General features: G+C 37.7%; 1 protein-coding gene across 3 annotated transcripts in view; it reads right to left on the bottom strand.

Moving 5' to 3' along the window:
• Positions 1-14,167, bottom strand: part of TRHDE (thyrotropin releasing hormone degrading enzyme) — a 204,623-nt gene that overhangs the window by 11,964 nt on the left and 178,492 nt on the right. For all 3 annotated transcript variants that reach the window (XR_013773960.1, XM_079303633.1, XM_079303632.1), the window contains 2 exons: positions 6,349-6,516; positions 5,684-5,824 (listed from right to left, as the gene is read on the bottom strand). Coding sequence is in view for 2 of the 3 variants with exons in the window: in XM_079303633.1 (XP_079159759.1) it covers positions 5,684-5,824; positions 6,349-6,516 (309 nt within the window). In the remaining variant the exon portion in view is untranslated. The remainder of the gene's footprint in view (positions 1-5,683; positions 5,825-6,348; positions 6,517-14,167) is intronic.

Below are 14,167 nucleotides of genomic sequence, written 5' to 3'. Positions count from 1 at the left end.
CTTATTCTGTGATTCTGTAAAATGCAGCTCAAAATGCAAGTGCCAATGAAGGAGCAGAGCAGCAACTATGGACAATTATCCTGAGGAACCTTTTAAGCTGTACCATTAAATCAGACTTTTTGATGTGCTGCAGCCTTCTCTGCATTTTTGATTCATCCACCTCATCTACATTACAAATGGCCTCTCAAAAAACTGAACTGAATCAATTTTTCTTGTTCCAGTACATGATAATTAAAATAAATAATGCTGATAGGAATAATACTACTAAAATAATCCCCTGGGCCACAACGTAGCATTTCAAAGAACCAATCTGGAATGAAAATTTGAAAGCTTGGGCAAGGAGTATTTAAAAGATGTGCAGAAGCAATCAACAATGATCTCTGGCAGGCAGTTTGGCAGTTTGAAACTGGTCATTCAAATCCTCCTGTTCACTAGTTTTTCCACAAGTCTTTTTCAAAAGAAGCACTACATCACTACTGACAAGATTACTACTTAAGTTTTACATTTCATGTTGGAATGGTTCGTGGGGTTTGTTGTTTTGGGGCTTGGTTTTTTTCAGTCTCCATCATGAAGAGTATAATTCCATTGAAAACCAGAAGTAAGTCAAGTTAGATGTCATTCAGCATAGTAAAAGATACTTGAGAAATGGTTATCTATATCTGCATGTATGTCCAAAGCAATATCTAATTAATCTGAACATGACTGCTTTTAAGATAGGGAATCCAGATCTCCTGTCAGACATGTGCAAGTATTACCAATAAACTTGACTGAAATTATGTTCATCTGGGGGAACAATTCAATTCATTTTCCACTTTTACAGACTGATTTATAGAAAGACTTCAAAATTCAAAGTGAAATGAACTAGCACAGTCACAGCTTTCTGTTCTGCTTCTGTTAATCCCAAATTGATTACTCTTAAATGCTTAGGCACTCTAAGCCACAGTTCTTTCAAAGGGGAGAAAGAGAAGGACAGCCAAAGCAATAGGTATAGAAAGATGGGGAGGGAAGAGAACTAGGATCTCCTTGAGAAGATCCTGTTTTATGGAAGGTTTATGCTATATTGCTTGTTATCTTGAGCTCTTGTAAGAAAAAATGCTGCTAGAGGTATCAAAAATCCAACTCCCTGACCACTAATAAATGAATTATTAATGGCTATTTCAGCAAGTACATCTCTTTTCCCAAAATTTCAGTCACACTGGTACATACAGACATCCAGAGGCAAATAGTGGGAAACTGAGATTTCATGGCACTTTAAGCACATTTAGGCTTCCTAACAAAGCCCTTTATTATTAGAGTCTCAGACATAATTGACTGTTTGGGAAACTGGAAGCTCCTCTTGATGGGGTATTTTGACAAGGTTACCAATCCATTCCAGACAAGCAACCTCATAAAAAAAGCTGCAGAGATTTTATTTTTCTTACAGTCTACTGTAGCCACCAAAGTGCAAACAAGAAGTAACAGAATTCCTGCCACTAAAAATAGTACCTTCATGCACACCTGTGCTGATTACTGCCCATTATGTATACTTGGTAAAAAGTCAGTCATTTACAAACATTTCTATAGAAGCTCTGCTGGCAAAAAAATCTAGAAATGTCACCTTCCAAAATAGAATTTTGCAGGTGTGAAACATAAGAATAAATAGGAAGTTTTTGGTCTTACAAGTGTAAGTCTTTTCACCATTCACAGGAAAGACAATGGCACACCAAAACCAGGGCCTTACATGCCTGAACTTCCTGGAAATATTCTGGAGACAAACTGCACCTTTCCCTCTGTGGATGTAAACCCTCCAGTGCCCCACATTTGTAAAGACTTTGCACTTGTGCAATCTCTAGAGGCAGCACAGTTCATTTACTTTGGACAGATATAAATGCCTTCCCAAATGCTGATAAATGATCCAGCACCTGAGAATGAAGGAATTCTTACAGGCAGCTGATGTATCAAATTTTCACACACAGACACGTGCTCACAGGGTGAAAATGCTTTAGGAGATGAGGTAGGGCATGGTCAGGTAACATGAAGTCAAGCACAGTATTTTCAATTCTCATTTTCAGAGTTGGAGTAGTCTTAGTCCCACAGATTTCTTACTAAAGACTTGTTAGGACCTCAATTTTTAAGTCATCTGTGTAAATTATATGAGTGACTTTGAAAACTTTATACATCATCAAGATGTTCTGGACAATGGACAATTGACTGTGTAAAAATATGAAGGATTAACAATATTTTGTGGCAATTCTAACTCCTTGACATGGTATGTTCAAAAGTAAGATGAAATAGAGTTATAATTTAATCCTCTACAGCTATTTCACTTTACTATCTGAAACATCAACATTTTTAATACTAAATTAAGTGGAAGATAGCACTGAGATATCTTATTAAATTACTGTTTCACATAAAGTATTTTAATTTTGAATCAAATTAAATAATAAATTATAATTGTAGAAAAAGGATGCCAAGGGACAAAGTCTACTTGAATCATAGAATCCTAAAATGGCTGGGGTTGGAAATATCATCCAGTTTCCCTGCTATGGGCAGGGACACCTTTCACTAGACAAGGTTGCCCAAAGTCCTATCCTCACCACCCTCACTGTAAAGAACTCTTCCTATTATCTAATCTAAACCTCTTTCAGTTTGTAGCCTTTTCCCTTTGTCTTATCACCACATGCCCTTGTAAAAAGTCCCTCTTCAGTCCTTCATTTAAGGACCCTTTAGGTACTGGAAGGTGTTATAAGGTCTCCCCAGAGCCTTCTTTTCCCCAGGCTGTACATTCCCAGCTCTCTCAGCCTGTCTCCATAGGTCAGATACTCCAGCCCTCATATCACCTTTGTGACCCTTCTTGGCACTTACTCCAAGAAATGCACTTTCTTCTTGAACCACAATTCTACAATAAAACTTTTGTTTTAAAAATGCAGTAGTGTGGTGAGTTCAAATCAGAAGCCTAATCATGGGACATTAAGGGATGAGAATGAACCTTAAGGATCATCCAGTCCCACCCCCCACACCTCCATTTGCAGGGACACCTCCTGCTAGATCAGGTTGCTCAAGGCCTTATCCAACCTGCCTTTGAACCTTGCCAGGGGATGGGGCATTCACAACCTCCTGGACAACCAGTTCCGGTGTTTCACTACCCTCGCATTAAAAAAATTTCTTCCTAATATCTAATTTATTTCGTCTATTTGTACCCATTCTTCCTTGTCCTATCACTACAGGTCCTGATGAAGACTCCCCGTCTGGCTTTGTGGTTGGCCCTTTTCAGATACTGCAATGTTGCTATTAGGTCTCCATGCAACCTTCTGTTCCCTAGGCTGAACAGTATCAAGTTGCTCAGCCTATCCTTGTAGGAGAATGTTACCAGTCCTCTTCCCAAATGTATGGTCTTCCCCTGGACTTGCTGCAGCAGTTCCATGTCCTTCAAACTCTGGGGACACTTGAGCAGCACACAGCACTGCAGGTGGGGTCTCACAGAGCAGAGCAGAGGGGAAGAATCACCTCCTTGACCTGCTGGCCACACTGCTTTGGGTGCAGCCCAGGGCTGGCTTTCTGGGCTGTGAGTGCACACTGCCAGGTCACGTTGAGTTTTTCATCAACCATCACCTCCCAGTCCTGCTCTGTAGGGCTGCTCTCAAATCGTTTCTCTGCCCCAGCTGTGGGTGTGCCTGGGATTGCCAAGACCCACTGTAGGACCTTGCATGCTGTCGTGTCACTGTTTCACTGAACAGTTAAGGGGCAAGGTAGTAATGAGACTGATTCTATCTCAAAACCTCATCTAAAAGGTTGTAATTTGTAATCACAAAACAATGTTATTTTCAATATATAACATGTATGTACAGTTTGTATTAACTATTTCATTTCACTACACTGAATCTTTTGGTGATGAAAAGAAACTCAACCAGATGTCACTTTTAGAAAAATCAACTGCTACAATATTTTTGGTGGCTCTGACTTGTGTTTGGAGATCAAACTGAATAAAGGTAACACAAAGAGAGTGTTGAGCAAAAAGACAAACTGTTACTTTCATAAGAAAAAAAGGACAATAACAGGTCTTTGACGAGGCCTTACTGATTGTTATGAATTCAGATTACACAGTGATGCATCACAAGCAAGTGTAATAAATTCTAGGTAAAGTTATTTTAAATCATAACACCAAAAAGATTTGGCATGTTGCATAGTTTGTTAAATATTTGTCCACACTGCTTAGCATTGTCCACATCTAAAATCACAGGTAATAGCCAGGTTGTCAGATAAACATACTTACTAAGGCAGGACACAATTACAGCATATGTGTTTGTAGCAATATAGATTGTGATGGCTTTATGCCTAAACTCTGGATAAACCCCTGGAGGAACCTGAAAAATTATTTGCTATCTGAACTGGGTTGTGTAATAGTAATACATCTGCCATGCACTTTTTGTGTACAAGTCCAGTTCCTGGAATAATCACACCAAAAGAAGAGATTTCTTAATTTTTAAACTCTTCAGCACACTTACAGCTTTTTTTGGAAATGGCTTTCAAAAAAAGTATGCTCCTGCAATATAAATTTCCAAAACCAATTCCAGCTCAAACCTATTTTCCCAGATGAACTTCTTCTAAAATCCTACTTCTTCTAAAATACTACTAAGTATCATCCAAAACAGCATGAACAATTTTCTGCATTTTTAAGAAAACTAACTCAGTGTCTGAGTTTCTTTGACCGTAACTTTGATACTGTGAAACCTATAGGAAGTTTGCACCTGCATTCACCAGGCACTGGGATTTAGTTGCTTAAATAAAGCATCTTAAATATACCATTTCAAATATTCTGTGGTACAATAGTTGTCTCCTCAAAAGTCCAGAATGGAACAAAACTGCAATGCTTTTCCTGCCAATACCAAAGGTGTGACCTGGCATGGGAAGCCTTAAAAACTTGGACACCTGCCTCTGAGAATCCGAATCTCATCCAAGTTGTGGTCCTTTTTAATCTGTCAGTATCAGATGAGCTGCTGTGCAATTTTTAAGGCCCTCAGGCTGTCCCTAAAGAGCTACAGAAATTTGTCATTCATTGAATTAATATCAGAATCTTCATCAAAAAGTATTTTAAAATGTTGACTGGACTTCAGAGTAGGAACATGTAGCACTTGTTCAAAGAGAAAGAGAAGCAGGTGTAAGGAGCAACCTTGTCTCCTCTCTATTCATGTATTTTTAATTCAAAATGTTGCTCCTCTGTTACTTGAAACCCACCTGAAACACAGAGTGGAAATAAAGGGGATGACATTATATTAACATCCCTTTGAAAACTGAAATGTTTCAAAACATGCATTTTTTCCCACAGCTGAAATATTTTTGAAAATATTATTTTTTCTATCAGACTTTAAAAATTCCTTTGGGAACTGCCATTTTTTATCTATGTAAAAACAGGACTGCAGCACTTGACATATAGACAGAATTCATTATCATAAGCACAGACACAATACAGTTATATATGTACAGATGATTGCTAAGAGACAAATGTCTCTGTGTATGTGATAATCCATGAATAAATGCATTTATGACTCATATGTAGGTATTTCATATTTAGAGACCTCTCTATTTATGGATTAAAAGAGAATGGACTAGATTCAGGAACTTACATAAACACAGACCTATACGATACTTACACACATTATGTAAGATTAGAAAATGAAAATAAATTAAGAATTTTTATCTTTACCTAGCATTTAATATTTTCCATTTTTCTCTGAAAAACTTCCAAGCAAGATCCCTTCCATGTGGATTTCGAGCTACGTGGATAATCACATCAATTGCATCCTGATCCAGGACAACTTCTGAGTTGAGAGACAAATTCAAAAGTCTAGTGGGAAGAACAAGAACATTTAGTTTCACAAACACATTGTGTAACATCAGCCCATCAAAAAACCTGTGGGAAATAAAGCTCACTGCTGAATTGTTTGAATCTCCAAGTGAGTTCCGTGGTTTATTTCCATGATTACAAAGACTGAACACATTTATGATTCAGAAAAATCTTGGTGCAAAAAGATTTCAAAAACAGCTGAGTGCAACTTTACATGTGCACTTATATAAAATCTGTAAGATCAAATTGGTCAAGACATGGCAAATGAACAACATGGTAACAAAAAATACCAATAATTATTACAGTATTTTAAACATTTCCAAAGAACAAAGGAAAATCTGAACTGAAAAGATAATATGTGTCAATTTTCCTATGCATTAATGCAAAAGTATAAGATGGTTTAAACAGACATTAAGCCTGTACTTGAAAAGAAATTTTTTTTTCCTTTAGATGAAAGCTCAAGTGATGATCTGTAACTCTTGAAGTGATTATTATTAACAGATTCAAATATAGAATATTTTTACCTGTTGAGCAAGTTTCTGTCATCACTGCAAGTTAAGGCTTCTAATAGTATTTTCTTCTCAGAGACTGCTGTGGTAGAATGAAATTTCATCCAAATGAATTCCCATACATCTTCATCCATCAGTGAAACTCCTGTACAGTAGACAATGTCTCTCACATTGAGAGGGATTCTACAAGAGAAATCAGCATTAGCATTTTGGTAAACAAGCAGCCTCCTGATATTGGATACAAAGGAGGATCATTTCTGAGACTTCAAAATTATTGTCCAACAGTAATGTTTTTTCTTTAAATTACATTTGCTTCTCTTTATTGCCATCAACATTTTCCAGGCCATCCTAATGGGCTTTCTAAAGGGTAACACATGCTTGCCATTTTCTTCACAATGCTGTCACATTGTCAAGAGACTATAAAGTATGGTTATGTCATTCATCAACTCATAATGTGCCACATAACCTACAGATAACATAAGCTCTCCAAATTAGTAGGGGATCTTATCACTCTGTTGCTGGGCTCTGTGCCAAATCTCTTGCTCTTTTTGTCCTTTGCACTGTTTTACAACAGGACCCGAGCAGCCAGAAACTCCTCCTTGCTTCTGCTGGAAAATGCTTCATCTTCATATAGTAACATACAAGTAAGAAAGGATATGCTGTGACAATGCTACTTAAACATGATATTGTCAGGAGTGAAGAAAATAGAAGGATCTGGGGTTTTTTTCAGCATATAATACCAAAACAAACCAGCTCTGCCATAGGATGGTTGAGAACTATGTTTACTGCTAAATAAATATCAACTGAAACTACAGTTAAATTACCAAATTCAGACCTAGTGTATATATAGTATGTGCATATGTACAGTTTTCTTCTGAAAAGGTCTCAGCTGGGCTTTAAATTTCCAAGTTTCCTATACAAGCACAGAAGCTGAAACATTTGTACCACTGTCCCATTAATTCAGGTAGGAACTGTGGGCTGGAAGGACTGTCACCTCTGTGTTTGGCTAGTACAGACACAGCAGCAGATGTACCTAGAAGTGGATGTCTAACCCCACAATAGACAGCACTCCTCACTTTCAAAATTTACAGTAAAACATATTAATTCAATGGGCTTTCCCAGCTAGTCCATTCTTTTATATTCTAAGGGCCAACACCAGCAATTTTAGCAGCAGTGTAGTCAGAAAGCACAGGATCATTTGTATCTCTGGGAAGGAAGGAGACCTTCAGACAACTGATGGAGCTGATGCCATGACCACAGCATAGATGCCACCATCTTCCTTGCTAAGAAAACTCTACTGCCACCAAATCAGTAATAGTATACTGGCAGTGCAGCAGCAGATCTAATTGCTACCATCCAATCAACTGGCCAAGGGAAAGGTTTAGGTCTGTACCTATAAGCTAAGCAATTAGGGCAATGTGAAAAAAATCAGCGCCTACACCAAGACACTGAACACAAATACTGCTTTTAAAAGGCTTACCTTCAGAAACTACAAAATGTACAGCCATGAAACACTACAAACTACTCCTGTGAGAGGCCTGTAATCAGCACTGTAGACAGGGAGGTTCCTCTTGTGAAAATAAAAATTCCTTACAAAAAGATGAAAATAATTTCTCTTTAACTATTGCCCCTACAGAGAGTCCTCTAATTGAATTTTTGCCACTTGTGAGGATTTTTGCTTTCTCACTTGTCCAGTCATTTTGGGCACGTATTCTATTATTATCTAAATATCTGAAATCTCTCCAGCCTACAGGTTTTTTAGTATTATAGGTTCCTGGAAAATTGCAGTTTCAAGGCACTAGATCAGCATGTGAATGTTTGCCCCTTGTATTAACCAAATCAAGTGGATAAAATTACCATTATTTTGGTACTGCTTGGGTTTAACACAGCAGAACAGATCCTGTTGCTAGTGAAACCTCATCTGTGCCTTCAAGGCTGCTCCCTTTTAGAGAGCTAATATGATTGATGTGTACTTTGAAAAATAAAAATAAATGTTTAAGAGCATCACTTTAAATGACTTTAATTTGAATAGTGATCCAATTTATGTAACTTTATTTTTCTTGCATTAGAGAGATGGTGAGAATGAAAGATGTAGCTAGCTGAGATCATTTAAAAATTAAACAATTTGTGAGAAAAAGTTAAAAATTAAGTAGTTAGAAAAAAATTAATTAAAATCATGCTGTGCCTTTACAGGGATTTATTTTTTTCAAGAGTGAATTATAAAGCCTTACAATGAGCTAAGAATAATATTCTAAGTCATAATTAATTGGTACATATTTGCTCCTATTTAAAGTATTTCTAACAACTGAAGATACAATTATAAAATTGGACCACAATTATTTATCTTCTGGGGAAATTGTGTTCTAATTTTTTTAAATGCAAATTCACACAGTTTAGACAGTTCTTTCATTAAGTAACAAGTTTCAACACTGTTTAGGGTACTATTTGACAAAGAAAATTAATCAGGAACATTATTCTAATTTTTGCAACAATTTAACATTTAACTTAAGCCTATTTTTCTTTATGACTATATTTATAATCTTGTTTAATAGGTTACGAGACTCTGATAAGAAACAAGAATGAAGTATTAGTACTTTGTTGGCAGATCTGTAATACAAATTCTATTATAAAGAAGAGCACCATACAGCTTACTTTTTAAAACTTCAATCCTAAATCTTATACTCCCATTCTCTATTACAAACTTCAGGAGTCATGCTGCTGACACCATCATGCAGAAAGAGGAAGGGATGATCCTCTGCCATAGCACACATCCAGTCTAAAGAGAAAGAGTAGAACTTCCCCTTGAAAACTGAGGCACAGAGCTGTGATGGGCTTGACATTCAGGCACCTGTCCCACCTCGAATTCAGGGGACATTATCTGAGGATGTGGCTACTCAAGGTGTCTGGGGCAAAGCTGTGCACAGCCCCTGTCCTGTGCTCCTAAGTTTCAGGCATCACAGGGGTCTGACAGAGGCAGGCAGAGAATGCATCATCCCTGGTGATGGTTCCTGCTATTGGTCCTTTCCATTCTTGTTGGAGATCCCGCACAAATGAACATGCAACCAGCATAGTCAAACTCTTCAACACTGATTTTAGTTACTGAGTGGTAAGTTAAGTACTTCTTCATGGCACTAATCCCTGAGTAGATATGCCTTTGTCCATTCTGAACAATTTTTGCAACAAAAATATGGTAGTTTCTGACCAATTGTTTTGCAAAGTTGTGGAGAGATCATCCCTGAATGAGAATTTGGAGACTAATCTATCTCAATTCTAAGGATTTCAAATTAATTACTGTTAATCCATAATCACTACATATAGGGTCATTTTACTGTGATGAAACACAGAGTCAGACAGTAAAAACACTGCCTGAACCATGTGCACATAATGCCCAGTTTTATCTTTTGCAAGATGAAGTTCTTTCTATTTAGACCCAGATGGTCTTTCAGAGTGCTAAGTCCTTGATTAACTGGTGCACTCAACAGTATTTTCTTCCTCCTTAAGTTTTATTGACTTGAGTGCAAGATTCTACTCAAATGTTGTAACAACCTATTAATTAGTAAATCACTTCAGCAACATCGGCTCACATTAGCTGGCAGAGCTCCAGAAACATTTCAAAATGCATGAATAGCTATGCCTGATTTTTTCAGTAATTAAAACTTCTAGGGGCTGCGAATATAGAACAAGGGCTTCACTTTATTTTTTTTACATTTATCAGACACTCATGTGCGAAAAAAATTAAAATAACTCTCATTTTTTCCATGTTTGCTGCTAACAATTTCCAAAAATAGCTGCTAGGCATCAATCCCTTGAAAGAACCCAGAGCCTCTTCCAAGAAACTAACAAAAGTAATTAACCTGTTGGCCATGTTCTCACAAATACTTATGTAGGCGGTTAAACTTAAGTACAATTCTCAGTTGTTGCAAGACAGTAGCACTACTTGTGTCCATGTGAAACACAGAAATAAAATTATCTACCACAAGTAATTAGATACAGAAATAAAGGAGGAAGAAAAGGAAAGAAAATATGTTTGTTTGGAAAAACTTTTGATTTTCTATCACCTAAGCCAGACTTCATTGAAATTACTTCAATTAATGAATGGCAATTTGTTATTTACTACTCCCTCAGATCTATGGGGAGTTTTGCTTATAGACATGCAACACACTCCTATACAGGCTTGCAATTGTTTTTCTGGGGGCATTTCCACTGAGTTGTCAAAGGTGCAGTCAAGTAAGCACACTGCCAATGCAGGCAGGTGCATGGACATGACTCCATTATTCCTTGAAGAGGAAACACAAAATCTGCATGAACAAGTGTGGAAGTTGACAACTGATGAATTTAGCTGTTGGTTGTCACTGTCCTTCAAATTACATGATGGAAGACATTTACTTCATTATTTACACCCTTCGTGAGATGATAAAGAATCAACCAATGTTCTTAACCATCATGACAGAAGGGAAATGGCAAACAGAAGTCACTGAGAAAGCCCATATCTACGTTTTTACACTTTGAAAGATTAGATGAGATTGTTGCATATTACTTAGTATAACCACAAGTGGTTCACTTGTAATGCAAACAACACACAGATGTGCTTTGTCTTGAAACACACTGACAGAACAGGAAAGCTCATCTCTTATCCTCTTTACAGTGATCTCTGGCCTGTAGCAAGGCATCTTGCTCCCCACAAGAGCTTATCTGCTGTTTGTTAACTAGTCAGATATCTGGAACGGGAATAGCCGTCTTGTAGTGAGTTCTTTTGGCACCACAGGATTAACAAGAGTCTGGCATCTCCCAAATGCCAATAAACATCTTAACGATGAAGTGAGATCTGGAAGATAAGCTGTACTTCTCACTGATACAAACTACAAAAACCACACCAAACTCACAATTTCCATTCACATTTCCATTCCATGGAAATGTGTGGAGTTTTTCCCATGAGGAGGGATGCCTGCCTCCCAGTTACTCCCATGGTGATTGAGTGAAGGAATTGGTGTACATTGTCATCATTTCAGTTCTAAGTTACAAGTGGTAAGTCCTAATCAATACTATTTCTTTTGCTACCTTTAATATAGGTACCTTGATGTTGTGCACTGCCTTTTGTCATGCTGTAATCTACCAGTAGTTCGTTTTAGTTTTATACTGTGTAGTAGGTAACTCTGATTAAGATCTTTTGTCTGTTATCTCCTGTCTGTTTCATAAATAATTCATTTTATTAAAATAGGCCATCCTTAGTACTTGAAAGCCAGAATAATTTCTTAAATTGAAACTGCTGCCAAAATCTGAAGCTAGGACAGAACTTATCTGAAGCTCCCACTGGTCCTGTGAGGCCCCACCTCAAGCACTCTAAAATTTCTCAGAACAATCTGGATTATTAGACCAGAACAATTTTAAAATATCTGTGTTTGCACTCAGAATCGTGCATCAGGCTCTACTTCTCCTCATTCACAAAGACAGACAAATGCAAACTTCATTAACCTATGGGTTACAGAATGGATGCTGGCTTAGCCTACCTAATTCAGTGCAGCAGCCTGCACTCCCCCCACTGCAAACATCATCAAAACTGATCAGAGTACTTGTGACAGAAGATTAATAGTAGAAACAGTAAAAACTGCATTAAAGATAAAATGACCCTGAAATGATATGACATCAGAATCAGGGAAATGCATTTATTCTAAGTTTTCTAGGCAATTAATTAAGGTACTTTGTTTCCATATAAAAGACAACAATAAATAGCAATGCTTACGTTTCTAAAGAAGCTAAAAATCAGAGCAAAGGAAAATGGCTATGACCAGTTGGGGCCTTCCAACAGGTCCAGTAACATCTCACAGAACATCTGCACATAACTGTGTCTGATACAACACTATCATCTCCCACTAATCAGTGCTTCCTGTCAGCAGAACAGCATCACACAGCTCCTGTAACAGAATCAGAATACCAGTACCTCTTTTCCTGTTGAAGGCAAACCAGCTGTCTCAAATCAAGGCAGCTGTCTCACATAGTCACATTTACATCATCCTATTTAAATTTGCCCCAAGTAAGAATACATCCACAGTCAATTTTGCAGCAGAAAAGTGAGCAACCTGTATGCAACCTGCATGGCAACCTGTAGCTGATGAGCTACAAGAGTAGCTGGAAGAAACTGTGCCTGCACGCACAGAGATGTGTGCAAAAAACATGCTCAGGTCTATGGGTAAGTTATTCTTCTAGTCATCATGGTATGTATTTAAAAATTACCCCCCCTGTTGTCACCTGTCAGGAGTTTATATATTGCAGCTCTCCATGCATTCTTTCCTGAACTTCAGAGATGTATGTTTACTCAACCTACCCAAGGCAAGAAGTCTGAAAATGCTAATCCTCTTAGAAACATGTTTTTCTTTCAGAATAGATGCAGTGAAGGTTAAAGGGGTTAACAAGGATGATTATTAAGCTCAGGCAGGCATTGAATGGTAATTTTGTTAATTTTTTAGGCTGAACCACAATGCTGTTATATCTAAGGAGTGTGAATAATGTATTTCTTCACACATGAAAGCTTCACAGGGATGAGCTCAGTTAAATGAAGGAAGAAGCAAACATCTTTATTTTCCAACAGTAGCTTCTCTTGTACAACATCCTGCTGTTGACTGAATCCCAGTAACTTTACATTTTCAAACTACAAGGAAAATTTTAACATGGTTATATGTTTTCTACTCTGTTTGTATTCTTCTGAACATCAACATTAAAGTTTTAAGGGTTTCCATTGTTCCAGTACAGGAGCAGCATATATCCCAATTTAAGATAGTGAAAATGATTGTTTTAATATCACAATCAAGTCAGAAGTAAATACTTCAAGCAATCAGCCATTTTAAAAGAGTAAAATTACTTAAATCCATCGATTAAAACACTGCAAGACCTACTTTGAGGTCTATCCTCAGTCAAAAGAAATAATGACCTTTTTTTAACAACTGCTAGGATTAAAATGTATCAATTCCTAAAATGGCAAAATAAGATGTCTCCTTACAGTCTCTCCTGCTTCTGATGCTATGTGTTTGGTTTGCTCCTTGTACAAACAAATTTATTTCTCAATTATGCTTTCATTTCCATTGCCTTTTGCCCTGAAAAAGTGCCCATGAGCAATACCACTTGAAGCCCCTCACACACCAAGTATTTCTGGTATTTCAGGTACTGAAGCCCCTTTTCCCTCAGATCTTCATCTTCAGACAGGAGAGCTGTATCATTTCTCTTGCTAATGAAATAGATTCCAGTGGCTGAGCTGAAGCTGGAGGAGGAAAGTGTGCTGCAGCATCTTAATATTGTCCCAAACACCTCACAGACAGGGCATTAGGCTTGCTTTCTGCACTGGCAGATACAGGGCCGAGGTACTGAAATGAAGCACAGCAAACTGCTGGAATCTCAGCACTACTGTTTGAAATGGTTCAAGAGAAGCTTGTCTGCCAGCTGTGTGGGAAAAGAAAAGGAGCAGTCCTTTTCCTGCTTTAGTGACAATATTGAAAGGCATCTCTTGCAAGGACCCCATACTCTACGGTTGCCATTTATGTATTCATTTGATATAGGTATCTTACTACCTGTAGTGCTGGATCCTTAGAGGGTCCACTCTCACTTCAGAATCTCACATTAAGAGGCTCTTCACAGCACAGTGGCTGCTGCCAGATGCATTTTGAGAGGCCCCTAAATCCCCCTGTAGGAAGCATAACGCTGAGCATCTGATTCTGCCCTGAGCCAGGCATCCAAGAATGAAGCAATGCCTAAGTCACTTTAGAAATTCAAGTCTTCACAGCCTCTCAGTGGAAGCCTGACTTCTACTTTCATGCATAGAGGCTAGTGATTTAGATCCTATATA

The sequence above is a fragment of the Erithacus rubecula genome (genome assembly GCF_903797595.1).
Source record: "Erithacus rubecula genome assembly, chromosome: 4".
NCBI lineage: Eukaryota > Metazoa > Chordata > Aves > Passeriformes > Muscicapidae > Erithacus > Erithacus rubecula.
The sequence above is the reverse complement of the archived record's forward strand: the minus strand, read 5'-3'. Positions and strand labels throughout refer to the sequence as shown.